The sequence below is a fragment of the Podarcis tiliguerta genome (genome assembly GCF_965153285.1).
Source record: "Podarcis tiliguerta genome assembly, chromosome: 1".
NCBI classification, from domain to species: Eukaryota; Metazoa; Chordata; class Lepidosauria; order Squamata; family Lacertidae; genus Podarcis; species Podarcis tiliguerta.
This window is the reverse complement of record NC_139534.1, coordinates 55855323-55873211: the sequence shown is the minus strand read 5'-3', so window position 1 is coordinate 55873211 and position 17889 is coordinate 55855323. Positions and strand designations below refer to the sequence as shown.

General features: G+C 44.5%; 2 protein-coding genes across 3 annotated transcripts; both read right to left on the bottom strand.

Moving 5' to 3' along the window:
* Positions 1-172: 172 nt before the first annotated feature.
* NDUFV1 (NADH:ubiquinone oxidoreductase core subunit V1) lies at positions 173-5323 on the bottom strand. The gene is made up of 10 exons (XM_083416460.1): positions 5116-5323; positions 4732-4814; positions 4063-4233; positions 2923-3106; positions 2534-2723; positions 1633-1845; positions 1321-1487; positions 1165-1246; positions 678-823; positions 173-516 (listed from the first exon to the last, which is right to left on the bottom strand). The coding sequence occupies exons 1-10, from the start codon at positions 5194-5196 to the stop codon at positions 433-435; spliced, it is 1401 nt and encodes a 466-aa protein (XP_083272586.1). The 5' UTR covers positions 5197-5323; the 3' UTR covers positions 173-432.
* Positions 5324-8952: 3629 nt separating this feature from the next.
* Positions 8953-17361, bottom strand: GSTP1 (glutathione S-transferase pi 1). Of its 2 annotated transcripts, XM_083416749.1 has the most exons (8): positions 17275-17361; positions 14839-15170; positions 14635-14673; positions 14036-14142; positions 13722-13809; positions 13001-13104; positions 11524-11631; positions 8953-10153 (listed from the first exon to the last, which is right to left on the bottom strand). In XM_083416749.1, coding segments are annotated over exons 2-8 (636 nt in total). In that variant the 5' UTR covers positions 14840-15170; positions 17275-17361; the 3' UTR covers positions 8953-9964. The 2 variants fall into 2 exon arrangements, with proteins under 2 accessions (XP_083272875.1, XP_083272876.1); XM_083416750.1 differs by lacking the exons at positions 14839-15170; positions 17275-17361 and having other exon boundaries at positions 14036-14310; positions 14449-14673.
* Between the last annotated feature and the right edge of the window lie 528 nt (positions 17362-17889).

The following is a 17889-nucleotide window of genomic DNA, read 5'->3' as shown; positions in this document are numbered from 1 at the left end:
GCTTGATGCAAAGAGGAATTTAAGATGGTGTGGATGTGTTCAGCAGGAAGATGTGTGCACATAAATCCAAGTGCCTTGATTAAAGGATGCTTTTTTGACAAAGAAATACAGAAGCTCCCCCCCCCTTTTTTTTAACCCTTGAACAACTTTAAGAAATATAAAACAATTCAAAAAACATGCAACAATCCACTTTATTTTCCCTATGCTTGAAAAGTACCCAACAGGCAAGAAGTAAGTTACAACCATTTAATAGATAATGTGCGTTTTAAGAAAGCAAAGCAGAACAGTAACTGAAGTAGGTTGTCACCCATCTGACACAAATCAAGGAAGCACACTGCTCTCAATGCCCAAGCCAAAGCGGAGCTTGGCCTGTCTTCACGTGAATGTTTTTTATACAGTCAAATGTATAAAGGGGTGACTTCAGTTAGGTGTTTACCCAGATGCCTGCTGCACCTTAGATTCGCTGTACTGTCTCATCCGTTCTTCCAGCTCTGGACGGAAGTGACGAATCAATCCCTGTAAGAAGGAACTAGGAATTAGCAGAACACACACCTCTAGATATACATACATCCCTTTGCCAATTACACATCCAGATTCTAGCATACACTTTCTCAAGCAAAACCACAAGATTCTTCAGCACATTCTTCACAAGCTAAAGAGATGGTTGAGAGAATTACCTGTACAGGCCAAGCAGCCCCATCTCCCAGGGCACAGATTGTATGGCCCTCAATTTGCTTGCTAATCTCCCAAAGCGCATCAATCTCTGCCACTTGTGCATTGCCTTTCACAAAACGCCACATCACCTTGTTCATCCAGTCAACACCTGCACAGAGGGAATCAGTTTCAAAAGAATCAGAGGCAACTCCAATGCTTATGAAAAGATAGGTAGTCACAGAGAGAAGAAACAGACCATACATCAAGTCACAGCACAATGCTGGACCAAAAAAAAAAAAGAAAGAGTAAATGAAGTTTGCATACTGAACTACAGGCCTGTTGTCAATATCCTAGGAAAGTTGTTTTGCTTTCCAGAGATCTTTAAGCATCGGTTTTCCTCCCCACACTTTAATCAGGGCTTGCATATGCCAAGAGGTCTGGATTTATAGACTGTCCCAAATTCCTGATCTGGGGAAGAACTCCAGGGTGACCTTCCGCTTCAACACTCACCTTCTCGGCATGGTGTGCACTGCCCACAGCTCTCATGTTTGTAGAATTCAATGAGTCGGGCGATGGCTCGAACTATATCTGTCTAAGGTAAGAGAAGAAGGTGAAGACTCATGAAGCAGGATTACAGAGCAGTAGGGGCCAAGGGACTAGCCTTACCGATTTGTCCATGACAATGACAGCTGCTGTCCCAAGCCCAGTCTGTGCCTGCACCAACCCATCAAAGTCCATCGGCACCGTCTCACACACTGACTTGGGAATGAGGGGGGTGGATGACCCTCCAGGAATTACAGCAAGCAGGTTATCCCAGCCACCTCTAACACCACCTGGTTAGAAGGCAAGAGACAATCAGGTGTGGCTCCATGGATGTGCACAAAAACAGGCGACACAAGGCTTCCCCAATAATACAAGTTATTTGAAAGAAGCTGATAGCTTCTTTCTTATGGCAAATTAAGAACTGTTGGTTCTCACCTGCGTGTCGTTCAATCAGATCACGTAGAGGTATTGACATCTCCTCTTCTACAGTACAGGGTGTGTTGACATGGCCTGAGATATTGAAGAGTTTGGTTCCAGAGTTGCGCTCACGTCCAAAGCCAGCAAACCAGGTACCTCCTCGACGGCAGATGGTGGGTGCCACAGCGACAGTTTCCACATTTGCCACTGTAGTAGGGCAACCAAACACTCCTAAAAACAGAATGGGGAAAACAGACTTTAAAAATCTTTTCAAACTAGCTACTGGGGAGAGAAAATGGGGAAGGAAAGTGATTGCTACTAGAGATTCAGATGAAAAGCCAGGTGGCAGGGGCAGCATTCATAAAATGTGAGAGGGGATTATTATTTTGTTGTTTTTGTTTTAACTATTTTTGTGCTTTTACCTTGTATTTTTATCTTGTGAACCGCCCTGAGATCTTGTGATAAAGGGTGGTAGATAAATCTAATATATAAATACTTAAAGGCGGGGGGGGGGGGGAATCCAGCAAGATAAAGGTAACTTAGTTATTTCAGCTGGAACAGGGGTTCTTAACATGGGGTCCAAAGACCTCGAGGGGGTTCCATAAACCAGGCACAAAAGAACCACCCCCACGGCAATAAAATTAATCATATGAAAAATTTTATGTGCATGTGGGAGGGGGGTATAGCTTTCATCGGATTCTCAAAGGAGCCTGTAAGCCACAGAAGGTTAATAACCACTGAGCTAAAGCACATAGTTTATGTCAGACCTGGAAATGTTATGTGCAAAGGAGAGACACAGCAAAGGCCCCCAAAGGAGCTGGGGTGGCAGATATATGTTGACAGAGATAAGAATTTGACAGCAAGGTTGGGCACCAAATCTACACCATCCACCACAGAAGGAGCATTTAAGTTGTCATACCCACGTCAGCTGGGAAGGGAGGCTTGAGGCGTGGCTTGCCCTGCTTGCCCTCAATGGATTCGATAAGTGCTGTCTCCTCGCCACAGATGTAGGCACCTGCTCCTCTTACCACAAAGACATCGAAGTCATAGCCAGAGCCACAAGCATCCTTGCCCACCAATCCGGCTTCATAGGCCTCCCTGATTGCCACCTAATGAGACAGCAAGAGTAAGCTAAGACCCACCGCTAAAAAGTGGCCTCCTTGGTTTTCAACACAAAAAATACAAGCAGGCACACAAAATGCTAAAGGCTAAGGGGGGAAATCAACTCGCTCACTTCTCATAGCAGTTCTTGCAAGGGAAAACAAGAACCCTGCTCACAACTGCACAGTGGTAAGAGTAGCAGCTCACCTGCAAGTTTGAGGCCTCGTTATAGAATTCTCCGCGAATATAAATGTAGGCAGCTCGGGCTCCCATAGCTCTCCCTGCAACTAGGCAGCCCTCCACCAGTTTATGGGGGTCATGACGCATGATCTCTCTGTCCTTACAGGTTCCTGGCTCCCCCTCATCTGCATTCACCACCAAGTACTTGGGTCTGAAACACAAGGAGAATTTGCCTGTTGGCAAAAATTAAGAATCCCAGGAAAACACATTCATCAGGAAGTATATTTTCCATTGCAATCAATACACCAGCCAATGGTTGATATTCAACTAAGTCTTACTCAGAAGCAGGCCGATTGAAAGTCATGAACATGACTTGAGTTTAGGTCCATTAATTTCAATGAGTATACTCTGCGTAAGCCTTTGTTCAAGACTAAAAAATCTCTTTTGCTTCAAACTAAATACTACACAGACAGATAATTAATCAGACAAACTCTGTATCCAGTTCCCAGTGCTGACACAGACAGCGGGGAGAAGTTTAAGGTCTTAACCTCAAGTAATTCACCTGAGGAAAACGGGGAATATTCAGGTGCGTGCACTGAATATATTTTATTTATTGTGACATTTGTACCCTACCCATCTGTCAGAAACCAAGAAAAATGTTTTAGCCTCACAACTACCCAGTGAGGAAGGTTAAGAAGGCAAATAGTGACTTTCTGAACAGGACCAGCTACTGAAGTGATGCTTAAAGCTGAAATTCCTGTGTCCGTGTGCAGAATTCCACCCAATGTGCTAAACTGGCTCTGTACAAAATACAGTAGCTGTTCTTTAGTGGTCAAGAATTGGAAGTCCAGAGTTGATCTTTGGCATCTGCTGCTTTGCAGAGTCAGGCTCTCTAGATAACGTAACTTTTGAAATCAAAGGCTCAAATGACTCTAAAGTGGGCATTCCCAGCAACTAAGACACAGTATTTGGAAGGTGTGAGACAGAACTGGAAACTAGGAGTCCCAAGTTCTGATTCCCAACACCAGCATGGATAATAACCTTTGAAAGCCCAAAGCTGCTTTTGAGATAACCGTGGAAACAATTGCCACTGTTCCAGAGAAAGTTTCTCCATCAGCAGAAATGCATGGTACTGAGTACAAAATCAGCCTTTAGTTTGTAACACACCTGCCATCTGGGGGTTTATTCATGAAGCTCCACTTAAGACCAGTGGGGAAACCAGCCCCCCCACGGCCTCTCAGACCTGAAGTCTTTATCTCATTCAAGATCCAATCAACACCCTTCAGCAGGATTTCCTTGGTTTTATACCAGTCACCTCGGCTCAAAGCCCCTTTCAACCTAGAAACGACAAAAGCACTGGGTAACAACAGCTATCCAAAATAATTCCATTTTGCATACACATTAACATCAGAGGACTATATCATCAGCCTTGACCCTGAATACAGAACACATAAGTAGAGAAACCTGGAATTATAATATTAATTTGTACAGTACTTCAGCAAAGCATATCCTCTATAGCAGACACGTCCAACTCCCAAGAGACTGCGATCTAGATTGACCAGGAACATCCCGCAATCGACCAGTAGATCGTGATTGACATGCCTGCTCTAGAGAAATACCTAGTCACAATGTGGCAGCTCTGTTGGAAAATCCTTTTGGCATCCAATCAAAAGTTAATTTACCAGTTAAAAGCAACAACAAGCTGCAAACTTTCCAACTTAATCACACACACCCCCTTTGTGCTGGCTTTCCTCCACTAAGTTAAAAACTGACGGCCCCACCTTAATCCTCTTTCATCATTATGCAACACACACCACCCAATTTCTCAGTTCTCACCTCCACTCATGGCGCCCATAAAGATTCGTGAAGATGCGATCCTCATCCTTGAGGGGCCCAAACTGTGTTTTTTTGGGAGGTGCCTGTGCAAGAAAGTAAGAAATGACTGAATCCTGATAAATTTGCCATCCCGGAGCCCATCCTAAACCTTGGGGGGCGGGAATGGGAGGGGACGGGAGGGGAGAGACTAGCACACAAAAAAGGAGAAACTGAGGCCCCGCTCCGAATCGAGGCACGGCAACTCTCAGCCCTTACAGCGAACAAGAAGCGGCAGCTGACCTGTCAAGACCTGTTCTTCACGGCTCCTCCCCGCCCCTTCACCTGCAGTGTCTGCGCTCCTCTTTCTCCCCCGCAGCCCGTCGGGGGGAAGGGGAAAGAACTCACCGACTCTGGAGCTGCAGCGGCGGAAAGGAGACGCGCCTGAGCGCAGGCTCCGCGGAGCACCAGAGGCCGAGCCGCCAACATAGCACCGAAGGGAAGCCGGGGTCCCCCACTCAGCGACACTAGCCGACCCCGTCACCTTCGTCTGTTTTGCGCGGGGATTCTACGTCACGGCCTCGGGCGGTGCGTGTTGACGTCAGCCGGCCCGAGACGAGACAGAGCGAAGAACTCGGTCTCGGCTCACGTCAGAGCGCAGGGGATGATGGGAGTGGTAGTTCATCAGCGCCCCGTGACTGCCCAAGCAAGTAAAGTGCCCCACTCCTCGGTTATAGGAACTTCTCAGTGACAGCCAAGAGACCCGGTATCATGGAGGTTGCATAAAATAAAATAAAAAGATCCAGGCCGCGTTCAAGGTGCGACGGGCGCCGAATATGCGACAACAGGGGGTCTTGAGAAGATTCTGTTTCCTTGGCGTCGTTTGAGGAGACAACCTTTTTAGCAGGAATGTAGAACTAAAAAAATGCTTCAAAAATAAATGAGTAAAGGTATACAAAGATTCTGCCATAAGGAAAATTGCCAGCACTACATTTCTTTCTAAATTTAATTCTGGTTTAGTATTACATCGCACTTCCTACATCGTTTGAAAAAGCCTGTTTACTAAGAAAAGTAGAATCACGATTTACAATGTTACAGTGGTTTTAATACTCTGAGTAGAGAGATCGCACCACTTTTATTAAACTTGTTAGCAATCCTGTAGCATCCAGTAATAACAAGGAACGTCTCTAACCACTGGCTGCTATGTCCCCTTTGTGGAAGTCACGCATTGGCCTCCAGAATCATTTGCAGACTAACTGTTAAGACCGTGTTCATGGAAGACAATCTTCTAAGGTGCTACTGGACAAAAAATATTATTTACTCGGCTACGGTGATCGCAGAAGAAGCAGCAGCTACTTCCCTCGTCTTTCTAGTGACGAATTCTGCCTCTCCAAGAGCTCCCCATAGTGTAATTTCTGGAATTTCAGGGATAGACTAAATATCTCTCTCTTCATTCCAGGATTTCCATCTGTGAAAGGTGCTTTACGCATTACGTTTTAAAACATACTGGTTAAATGTTTTCAGCACACTGGTAAAAATAAATTTCTAAACATGACAACCACAGGTACGGTTTCTAGGGAGCTGGGATTGGACACACTTGGTTGATACGTGGAAGAAAACCACACAATGTGTATGAAGCAGCTCTGGCTATGACCAGCCATTGTTGCTATGCATGTAAGCAACCATGGGGGAGCACATTGTCTTGTAAGGTAGCCTAGAAAACTCTTGAATAAATAAATAAAACCAGACACCTCAAGAAGATTCACAAGCAACTGGACGCTAGAAGGTGAAAAAAAAAATTACAGTAAGACTACAGATGATTTTCAGATTATTTAGAATGATTTTCTTAAGAATGATGGAAGAGCATGGCTATTGCCTTCAACATATTGAAGTCTATGGAGCAGTATTGTGGAGTGAATATCTTTTGGCAACTCTTTGCCTTTACATAATCAATGTTGTTCCAGGGAAGGGGGAGGGACTGCATTGGGGATATTATTTTCTGTATGTTTCCTTTCTTTTTCTTTTTGTACTTTTCCATGTTTTTTGAAAATCAATATATATATATATAATAAAAGAAAAGGAGGGAGAAGGAAGTTCACAAGCAGGACACAAAAAGAGATGGGTAAATGAATGAATATAGCCATCTCTTGATTTTTGCCATCAGTATCTGGTAATCAAGGGGGGGCACCCTTTAAAACCTATGATAATAGGCTCAACAAATTTAGTCTGTAATTTTTTAGGCATCAAAACCCACTATAGCAATAAATCTGTTAAGAGCACTTTCTATATCATTTGAAGAAGTATTTGCACATGTTCCCAATGCAAATTTCATTGGATATACCCAAGTTCATGTTTTGAGTGTTACAAATATTTTTTCTCAGTACTGTTCATAGTTTTATATATATATTTATTTCATAAAATGTATACACCACTTGATTGTAAAAATAAAACCTCTAACACACTAACATTCTACATATTTGTGTGAATTTGTTATATTCCCTCTCCCATCTCTAAGTTAGAAACTTTATAAAAAATCCTTCCAGTAGCACCTTAGAGACCAACTAAGTTTGTTATTGGTATGAGCTTTTGTGTGCATGCACACTTCTTCAGATACTTTAGAAACTTTAGATTTTTTCCTCCATGGGAAAAATGTTCCACCAGCATCATTTTATTCACTCTTTTCTGTATCTTCACATTCTTCAGTAATTTCTACTCTCAGGATGCACACAGAGCATGATTGCATGTACCAAATTTGGGGTACAAGCCAGTAATACAGTACAGCAAGAAGCTTCTCCTTAGTGACAAGGGAGTATCACAGAGCAACCTGGTTGCCTCCAGATGTTTTGAGACTACAGCACGCTGGCTGGGGCTGATAGGACACCAAATGGACAAAGGCTAACAGGGAGAGAAGGAAGAGCTCCCAAGCCTTCTATTTCCTTCTATTCCCAAATGTCCTGGCTTTTGCCAGTTTACCTCATTTTCAAACAGCTGTTGCAGTTGTGCTGCCAGGAGGAGGATTACGGAGCTGATCTCTCTGATCCTGTTGATTCTTGGTCTGAGAAGAATGATCTCATTACACTGGAATGGGCTGCAGGGGGTCCTCTTGGTTAGCACAGCAGCAGGGAAAAGCTGCAAGATTTATTCCCAGCACTCATTTTAAAAAAGCAATGTAGACGTGCTCAATTAGGCAGTGTAAAGTGGTCATCTCCAGCAGCAGTTGTTAGGGGGAGACAACTGCAGCCCCCCAAGTTGATTCTCCAGAGTCCCCAGCCACTCTCACCCTCTTTAGTCTCATCCTCCCCCCAGCCATAATATTTGTTTATTACTGGGCAGGTGGTCCGCCTGTCTTATCTGCTTGCCCTCTTATGTTATAGGCAAAGGGACCTGACCAAGACTACAGGCAGAGGGAGGCAGTTCACAACACCCTCCAGCAGACACTACATGTGCCCCTGAATTGCTCTTCTCACACAAGACATTGGTGCTACCGTTGCTGCACTGCAGTTATTCACTTGAGGATACAGTGGGCACAGCAGTTGCCAGGCAGCCCTGCAAGAAAATAGTGAACAAGGGGTTGGAGGGCTGAGCTGTGTGTATCACGGGGCCTGTCTTCACAAGTCAGCCTGTGGACTTCAGGTGGATAAAGTTATCCCATTGCCAGTAACGAATTGAGATTCAACTGCCAAGTTCTATATGTGGAAAGGTGGGGGGAGGGGACACCATCTTGCCTTTCATCTCCAGCAGCAAAATGCATCGGGAAGAACAAGAACATGTGATTCTGGATGACAGACATCACAGCAGCCTCTATGCAGCTTCAGAAGTTGAAAGGGAACTTTTCTGAGTTACAAATCTCTGCCTGGATGTCTCTATAGAACACACACAGCCATTAGGTGGATAACCATTTCAGAAGATTGGGAGAAAGCCTTCACATACCACGAGAGCAATCAGGACCCTGTGACTGTAATCCTGTACCTAACTCAACCTCTATCGTTTCTGGAAAGAGAAAGTATTCCATGATCCAGAGATAAGAGTAGAAGAGCACCCTGAGCATTGGCAGACCTCTGGATCAAAGCAACCATCTTAACCCTCAATAAGTTAATGAGCTCACTTATCTTGCTTCAAGCCTCCTGGCTCAGCTTAGAGCAAATGGCAGCCTAGATGAGAAGATTACCCTAAGCACCCACCCCCTCCCTAAGCACAAGCCAGGGGGAAGTTTCCAGCAAAAGAGCACCATTTTGTATAACAGAATCTAATTTAATGCCATTTGTTTTATTCTTAAACTTCAGTGTACAAAATCATTACAATTCTCATTATAACTTATTCCATAGGCTAAGAAAGTGATGTGCTTAAGGCACTCCAGGGAGCTTCGTAACGGAACAGGTATTTGAATCACATTGGCCCAATGGGATCTTGCGCCTGCTGTTTCCCCAATATGATTCAGAGAACATCTAACCTGCTTGAGCAGTGAGTCAATTTACCAACTTGCTGTCACAAAATGCAGTGCAGGCTAAAATCTCTCAGCCACAGGCATGGCAATATATGCACACACCCACAACTGAGGATCACATCCTATGCATCTGATGAAGTGAGGTCTAGTTCACTAAAGCTTATGAGCCACTAAACTTTTTGCTGTAGAAGACTATTATGGCTACCTGTTTGGAAATTACCAAGATCAAAAGGTGGCAAGTGGAGAGCTAGTGTGCATCGAAATGAGGTGGCAAATAATATATTATTATAACTTTTAAAGGGATGAACAGAGCTATGGGACACTGATTCTGATCAGGGGAAAAGCATGGGGGGGAATAATCACACACAGCCTCCTTGATCTAAAAGCAGGAGCTCTTGCATTTACTTCTTTTTAAAGTGGGAGATTTGATCATAAATCTCCCACCACCTTGTGTATGTTCACCCTTAGTTGTCTTGTGCTGCACTTCTGAACCCACAAAAGCTACAAATCCTAGCTTATGGCTTCACTATAAATGCTACCCTGGGTTCGTTTGGGAGGGGAAATGGGATATAAATTTAACAAATAACAATAGTAACTACAACAATTATAATAAGCCACTTGGCTCTAGCAAATTAATCACATCTCCTCTTAATTGCAGTGGGCTTCTGCTGAATTTAGTTACCATACTTTCCCTACCAAGCAAAGATGTGCAGAACTCTTTATTGAAACTCGCTTCATTAACATTAGTGTATACAAAACTACAAAGCACCCAGAGGTCACCAGAAAAGCTGCAACTTGGTGAAGGAATCCATTTCATTGCTTGCCATTCCCATTGATGGGGCGCTGCTTGTGGGCATCAGATTCCAAGAAAGCTTTGAGGAGCGGTCGGGCGTTGAGCCGCTGCACATAGCTAGCCAGCAAGGGGAGGGAAGCCAGGCAGTCAGGGGCCAGGACCAAATGCACATTTAATAGATCAAGCAGATTGTAGTCAGCAAAGGAGATCTGGAGGAGGAAGAAAACAAAAGAGGCAGGTGTCAGTGGGTGAGAGAGAAAGGGCCAGTCAAGTATAAAACACCACCATTCCTCAATACATTAGATGTAGCTTAAGCAGGGGGAAGTTCACATGGTGTGGGTGTGTCACAGCATACTATAGTAAAACACACCAGAGCATGCATGTAAACTGAATACAAGACAAGCCACTGCAGGGATAATCTCTACCACATTTTTGGCTGCACACCTCCTAAAGCAGAGGCAGGATTTTTTTGTGTGCAATAATTCTGTGGAATTGCAGGAAAGCACAGAAGTCAGAACTGGGTACAGAATCTCAGTTTTCTTTTAAACTGTTTTTAAAAGCAGTTCTGTCAAGTTTTGAACAGTGCGCATAGAGGTCCCAAACAACTGTTTTTCACTCCTATAGTTTTGAAAATGTCCCATTTTTAATAAAAATATGAAAGCGTTTTTTTTAAAAAAGCAAATGTTCTAGTTCTTATGGCTGTGGTGAGAGGCCTGGAAGCATAGAGGCAACAAGCAGCAAAATCTCAGTAGCCTGAGTGAGTGGTTACGTAAGGTTCTGGCAACTAGGGACGTGGTTTCAGTGGCCTGAATTGATTTTTGCCCCTCCCTTGACACAACATGCATAATTTACATAGATCCCGGAATACATCATTTATTGGTCACAGAATGTAGATTTCTGGGCAGAATCAGCATCAGCCCCTGGCACCTTTGGGCAACTGCTAGGACCACTGCAGAATATTGTTTTTCTCTGACCTGGAAAGAAAGCCCACTGGTCGAGGTGGCGGCCTAGTAGGGGACACTTTACTTGCTCTGGCAAACCTGGAGCCAGGTCTGCTGTTGAGTGACAAGACTTAATTTACAGCGGGGGGGGGGGGGTGAACTAGCCCATCCTTCACATGCCACATTGGACAGGTTGGGCAGGCTGGCCCATCTGTCAATCGCCTGATGTCACCTGAGTGCACTCAAAATGTGCTCCCGATTCTTCCTTTGCACCCTTAGTTTTGATTTTTTAAAAATATATACCATGGACTAGGAACAGCTCTGGATGGAGGATTGGAAACAAAGTGCAGGCTGATGAAGTAAAGAACTATAGCAAGCATAGGGATCCTTATCAGGATCATCCTCCTGACCAAATTGGCCATCTTGTCACTTACCTGTCATCACAATGATATTAGGTGCAATATGCTTTGAAGACCTGAAAACAGCACTACAAGGCACCTTGCAAGGTGCTAGTAAAATGAAGCCTCACGCCCCTTTTTTCAGCAGGGGTTTCCATGAAAAATCTTTCCTGAGATGTGAAACCCCCTATTGGACAAGACCAACCCACAACTGGATCTCCAGCAGGCAGATTGCCTTACCTGTTTGCCTACAATGAAGGTCTTCCCACCATCATTCTGAGCCAGAAGGTTCTCAAAAGGACGCAGCTCTCCCGGCAAGGCCTTAATATAGTCAGCTTTGCCACCCTCCTGTCAAGGTACAATAATCAGATAGAGAAAAGCCTCGTTGCTTCTTCCATTCTGCTAGAAGAGAGCTCCGAGCCTGGCTGACACGACTCATTGCAGTGAGTCCCTTTTATCAAGGACCATTTGCAACTTGGGAGTGATCATCTGAACTGCACACATTTGGATTATAGACTTGAATGTTGGAGATGCAAGCATCTAGGCCAAGGTGGGGAACCCCAGAAGTTGTTTGACTCCAATTCCCATCACCTAAACTGTTATGGCCAAAGGTCATAAGTTCTAGTCCAACAGGTTTTCCTCCCCTGATCAAGGACGTTTCTTCAATAAAACCCACATGTTTTAAGACATCTCTCCAAAAAAGATTTCCAAAAATGAAATTTTAAGGAGGAAAAAAATAAAAGGAATTAAGTTAGACAAAAAACATGTAAGGTAAGAGCATATGCAGATGACCTGATAATAACAACTGAAAACCCCAAAGAGAGTATCCCCACAGCAATAAAATTAATAAATGTATTTGGTAAGCAAGAAGGATTTAGATTAAATTACAAAAAAAACTAATTTGTTGGTTAAGAACATGAGCCTAGAAGAGAAGAAAGATCTACAAGAAAGCACGGGTCTAGAGATTAAGAACAGCGTAAAATACTTAGGAGTTTGGTTATCTGCTAAATGCATAGACTTGTATCAAGAAAACTATATAAAAACATGGAATGAAATTAAGAAAAGCTTGGAAATCTGCAGCAAACTCCACCTCTCCCTTTGAGGTAGGATATCGGCAGTTAAGATGAATGTTTTACTGAAAATGATTTTCTTATTTCAAGCCATTCCCATTTAGAATATCTGCAAATGGCAAAAATGACAGGGAGAGTAAGAGGGTATTTGACGCAAAAAGTAAATCAAGAATGGATTATATTCAAGGAATATCTGAAAAATTACTGTGACAGCAAAAACCTCCTGGCAGATCTTGAATGAGTCTTGCAATGTATAGATAATATATGTAAATTTAATGTTTCCATTTTATTTCTTTTTTCTTTTTCCAAAAGACGTAAGAAAATAATATAATAATATGATACTGTGTAAAATATAACAAGTGTAATTTATTTTTTTTGAGAACAACCGGAAGTCTATTTTAGGTCTTTTTAAAATTTCTTGTATTTTTAATTTTGTTGTTGTATGAGATGGGATACAAATTGTAATATAGTATATTGTTGTATAATTTTGTGAAATATATTTAATAAAGATTGGTGTGGTTTTTTTAAAAAGACATCTCTCCATCACCCTACATAGTTGACAGATATTTCAAGAGTCTATTAAGGGGACAGAGCACTCAATTTCAGTGTATGGAAGCAAACTCAAGCCCTCCCACACCCAAGCTCACATAGTTTTGATAGATGAGGCGGCCATATTTAATACGCAGGTCCTCCACTCCATCATTCACCATGTCCAGCAGCGTTGCTTCACGGGCATCTTGACCATAGAGTCCTGAGCAGCAAAGAAAAAGGGTCGGTGAGGGAATGTTCAAATTACTATCCAGACTCTCTCACAGGATAGTTCCACAGAGAGCAAGAGCTCTCATCTATCTGCTGCTTTCTTGAGGGGGGATATTTTAAAAAACAAAACATAGTACCATAACTACCAATTGTGCCCCATTCCCCCCCAAATGCTGCCTTCAATTAGTGAAGGATCTGGGCCCCAATGCAATTTTGATTCCCTGTTTTATATATTACCCATTGTCGATTGTCACTTAATATAGTTTTATGTTTTTTATTCTTGTTTCTTCTCTATTACTTTATGCTTTTATTTTTGTCAGGACTTATGGCTGGTATTTATTTACTCAGAAAAATACTTGTATCATTCAAATATTAAAGTGGTGTACAACTAATATACATCTAAATAAACACCCAAATCACAGGTGAACACAAATCAGTGCTATCTTCTGTTACCACCACTATCGCCATCTTTTCACCTGCTGACCCACCCAAGAGGCAAATTTACAGACACACATCTCTCCCTTGGAAAGGCAACCAGCACAGATTTGGCATAAACCCAGGTCCACACACTCCACTTCTACTTGCACCCCTGCCTATCACCAACCGCACCGTGATTCCTTGCCAAGTGGCGCAAGATCGCGTTGGACTGGTACAGCAGAAAGTCTCCATCCTGAAATCTAGGCAGCTGGCCAAAGACCTGGTGAGGAAGGGGAGGAAAGGCAGAAAGGTTAGTGACTGGATATCCCATACCTATTTCTCAGTGAGAGAGGGGCCCGGTTGGCTTGTAGCTTCCAGTGTGTAGACAGAGGAGCAAAGGACCAGTGTGAAGGGCCTAGGAAAACCCATTTCTCACAAGAACAGGCTTCACTGCCCACCCCCCAATAAACCCCAAATCCTAACTCCAGTTTACTATTTATACTCACACAAGATTTCTTGAGGTCACCCTTGGTCCAAATCTCCATGGTTACCACATCCTCTTTCCACTCCTGCCCCTGATCAGCCAGCAACATCCTCATGGCCTCGCAGCGCCCTAGGAGAGGCAGAAACCCAAATCATCAGGTGTGAACACACAACACACTGGTTCCTTAATTCTCACAAGGTGCCCGAGGTCTGCCCACTGTGCTTTAAGAAGCACCCGCCATCTTCTCTCTCATCCTGCCCCCTTCCAGAAAACTATTCCAAAGTGAAAAACCATGAGCTCCTCCATTGATGGTTTCCTCGGGTCTGCAATCTTTCTCACCCCCGTCTCAATCTAACAGAGAAAGCCCTCGCCTGCAAAACGTTTCTCTCCAGGTCAGAAGTGCAGTCCCTTTCATTCCCGCACAGTAAACCTCACGGAGGTCAAACAGGGCTGCTTTCGAGCAATCATAATAGGCGAAGGTCCGGCTGTACTGTAAATGCATTATTCTGAGGTTGCCGCAAGACTTCCTCTACTAAAGAGGGGTCCAAACCAATCACGATCATGGGGTGGGGGTGGGGCATGAATTCATCCAAGTCTTTAGCTACGTGATTTTGCACTCACCGCGTACGGGGAAATAGGTGATCGTATATTTTCCAGGCACTAGAAAAAAAGACGAAGAAAAGACAAATCAGATCAGTTGGACTGGCACGCCCCCTTCCTTCTCTTCCCTCCGCCACCCACGCGAAACACGGCACTTTTCTTCATTTTTTGCATGCTGGGGAGGGGGCTAACCGCGCGAAGCCCCACTGAAATCACTGGACTTACTCTCGGGTAAGTGGGAAGTAGGATCACGAAGCCTTAGCAGGTGTCGCCTTCTCGTGTCCCCAGCAGAAGCCCAGCGGAGGAGGAGGATCCCGTCCCGCGTTGTACTCACTGCCAGAAATTTCCGTGAGCCAAATACAGTAAAGCAGCTCAGCCTCCTCGGAAGAATGCTGAGTCATGCCGTAGCAGCAGCCCTTTCTTAAAGGGCCAGGAGCCACCCAGATCCTGCACAGAAAGAGCGCCTCCAACGTGGCTAAGTCATCAAGCCAAGGCGGATCAAAACTTAGCCGCAGGGAACAAAGATTCTGGTGGTTTCAGTGCTACCAGGACTTCACCTGCCAAGTTAAAACGAAACAAAGCAGACTGATTCTGTACATCTGCGGATGCTGAGTTCCATTGTCCTTATTGATGCTGGACCACAACCAGCTTTTATCAGGAGGATTAGGCAGCAGGGTTTGGGGGCAGGGAGGGATATGTGTGAGGGGTGAATTGCAGTGCCCTGAATTCTTTGAATCTGCTTTGAATGCATGGCAGGGGGTTGGACTAGATGATCCTCAGTGTGCCTTCCAACTCTACAGTTCTCTGATTCTATGTACTTTCAGGGTATACTGTACACAGTCTATCTGAAAAAAGCTGCAACCAGTTTGGTAGGATGCAGCAAAAAGGCTTTGCATCCCTCATCCCACTAGCATCCTCCATAGGGTCTGACCAACCCCTGCGTGACATCTCTGTGGGATTCATGACATCAGGATCAATACAGATTGTGGCTAGCTGTGTGAATGTGGCTGCAAAACTAGCAGTGGGAGTGCGCTGGATGCAGAGTAAGCAGTAATCTGAACGCGCCCTCAGTCATGCTTAGATGAGACCCAGTGAAATCAGTGGGGATTCAGTTGGTCCGTATCAGTACATTTATACTCCTCCTTTCCTCTAAGGCAGGGGTCAGCAAGGTTTACCGCACCTGGGCCTGTTCACTCCAGCAGAGATCCCTTTGTGGGTCAGATTATGTGCGTGCATGAGCACGCGCCCGCAATTTCTCATCATCTGTGCAGACGCGATTTCCAGTGCCGCAGAAGCAAGTCCCCACACCACGTTGCACCAGTTTAGCACAGCACACAGGGACTCGCCGAGTAGCGGCTCGGTTCAGGGCTGGCTCGTGGGCCAGTTAAACGATCCCCATGGGCCACTTGTGGCCCATTGGCCTTAGGTTGCTCTAAGGGCTCGTCAAAACTTTGCTTGCCCCATGCCTAGAAAGCACGGGTTCAAGAGGTTTTCCGCTTGCCCCAGAAGAGCCCTAGGATGCTCAAGGCAGTGCACGCAGTTCTCACCCCATTTAACCTTCACAGCAATCCTGTGAAGGGTAATGACTGTCCCAAGGTTGCTCAGTGAGTTTCGTGACTGAGTGTGGATTTGAACCTGAATTTCCCTGGTCCTTATCTGACCTGAGCTGCTATACTGCACTAACAATGTTTATTTAAAGCCTTTTTACCCCATTTTTTTGTTAGATTAGTTTCCAAAGCAGCTTCAACAAAACACAAGGCAAACCCATCCCTCAGGCTCACAATATCTAAAAGATATAAAGGGGGAAGGACTTTGCACCTCTTTGTTTGCAGTGCCTGCAGCCATCAATCATTCCCCTTCAAAGCCCACTACACACACACACACACACACACTAAAAAGCTTTTCCTGGATCACTATAGCTTTACTTTACAACTCTGCCTGTGACTAGTCAGTCTTCTGTTACAGTACCTGCCCTAACCTTGCCACTTTTTATTATTCACTTATCTATTTTATTTATTTATATCCTGCCTTTTCCCCAGACTCAAGCCTCTCCCTATTCCTTTACCTTTTCCACCCTACTCTGCATGTAAACCTGGGCAAAGACAGGTCTTCTTCAGGAAAATGTATGGTGCCTGCACTTCCCAGCATACTCTGTTGGTGTAAAGGAAGCCTCCAACCACGCAAATGAGAGCAATGCTAGCAGCAACAGGAGTGAGGAGGAGGTGGCTGACCGCTGTAATATCAGCTGAGGACACGGATGGGAGACAGTTGCTATACACTGTTGCCTGGTCTGAGCCATGGCTATTGAGATGCGCTACCTCTTGTGAGCTCTCCATGGCTGCTGTAGCTTTCTCCAGGGCATTATGAATGCCTTTCACACCTGCGTCACTTGGCATTGTTTTCCGTGCTCTTCAATGAGGTGCAGATGGTACTTCCACTGGGGGGAAGAACAAGATTCGTTCATCTAATTAACTCTTTTCAGTGTATCTGAAGAAGTGTGCATGCACACGGAAGCTTATACCAAGAACAAACTTAGTTGGTCTCTAAAGGTGCTACTGGACAATTTTTTATTTTTATATATATTTCTTTACCCCCCATTTGACCAATAACAAAGGAGGATGATAGCAATGTTTCCTTGGGTGTTTAACTGGGGGTACTCACCTCTGTCAGCTCTACCTCCTGCTTTCTCACCCTCTCCGAGTGCTTTAGCTTGAGTGGAATGTGTCATGGAATTGTGGTAATGCCTCTTGCTTGTCTCAATAGAGAGAGGCATGAGCATGTGTGGAAACCTCTGACTGTTGTGTAGTTGAAATGCTGCCTACTGCACAAAGAGTCACATTCAGTGCTCTGCCCACTTTTGTCTCTGGTCAGCAAGTCATAGGCTCTGTGGTTTAGCCACCCTGTAGAGCCAACAGAGGCACCCATTAAACATCAGTTAACATATTTCATCCCAGGGCAACAAGGTTCTAATATGCTAAACTGTGGGGATATTCCTCTTCCCATACTGCCAGACATGCTGTGCAGATTTTGGGGGGATGTTTTGTACATGTGAAGAGGAGAGCTCATGGGACGGAGGTCTTGGTCCTTAGACCAGATAGAGAGATCTTTTTATGGGTCAAGCGCTGGGCTCAGCAACTCCATGGCTTGTTTCCTCAATGAATAATTCTCCCACTTGCTTCCACTGATGTGAGCCGGGGAGTGTAAAGACTGAGCCCAGGAGCCTTGGCATTGTCTGCGCTAGCTAGGTGGGGTCTAGTTACCATTGCCACTGGAACC

Coding starts and splice junctions, on each gene's coding strand:
- NDUFV1 (XM_083416460.1), bottom strand. CDS start 5,196: ATGTTGGCGGCTCGGCCTCTGGTGCTCCGCGGAGCCTGCGCTCAGGCG. Junction 4,234..4,731: donor TATGGGCGCCATGAGTGGAG/GTGAGAACTGAG, acceptor TGTCGTTTCTAG/GTTGAAAGGGGCTTTGAGCC. Junction 824..1,164: donor GTGCACACCATGCCGAGAAG/GTGAGTGTTGAA, acceptor CCCTCTGTGCAG/GTGTTGACTGGATGAACAAG.
- GSTP1 (XM_083416749.1), bottom strand. Junction 13,810..14,035: donor GTGACCTCAAGAAATCTTGT/GTGAGTATAAAT, acceptor CTTCCTCACCAG/GTCTTTGGCCAGCTGCCTAG. Junction 13,105..13,721: donor CCACTTGGCAAGGAATCACG/GTGCGGTTGGTG, acceptor TTTGCTGCTCAG/GACTCTATGGTCAAGATGCC.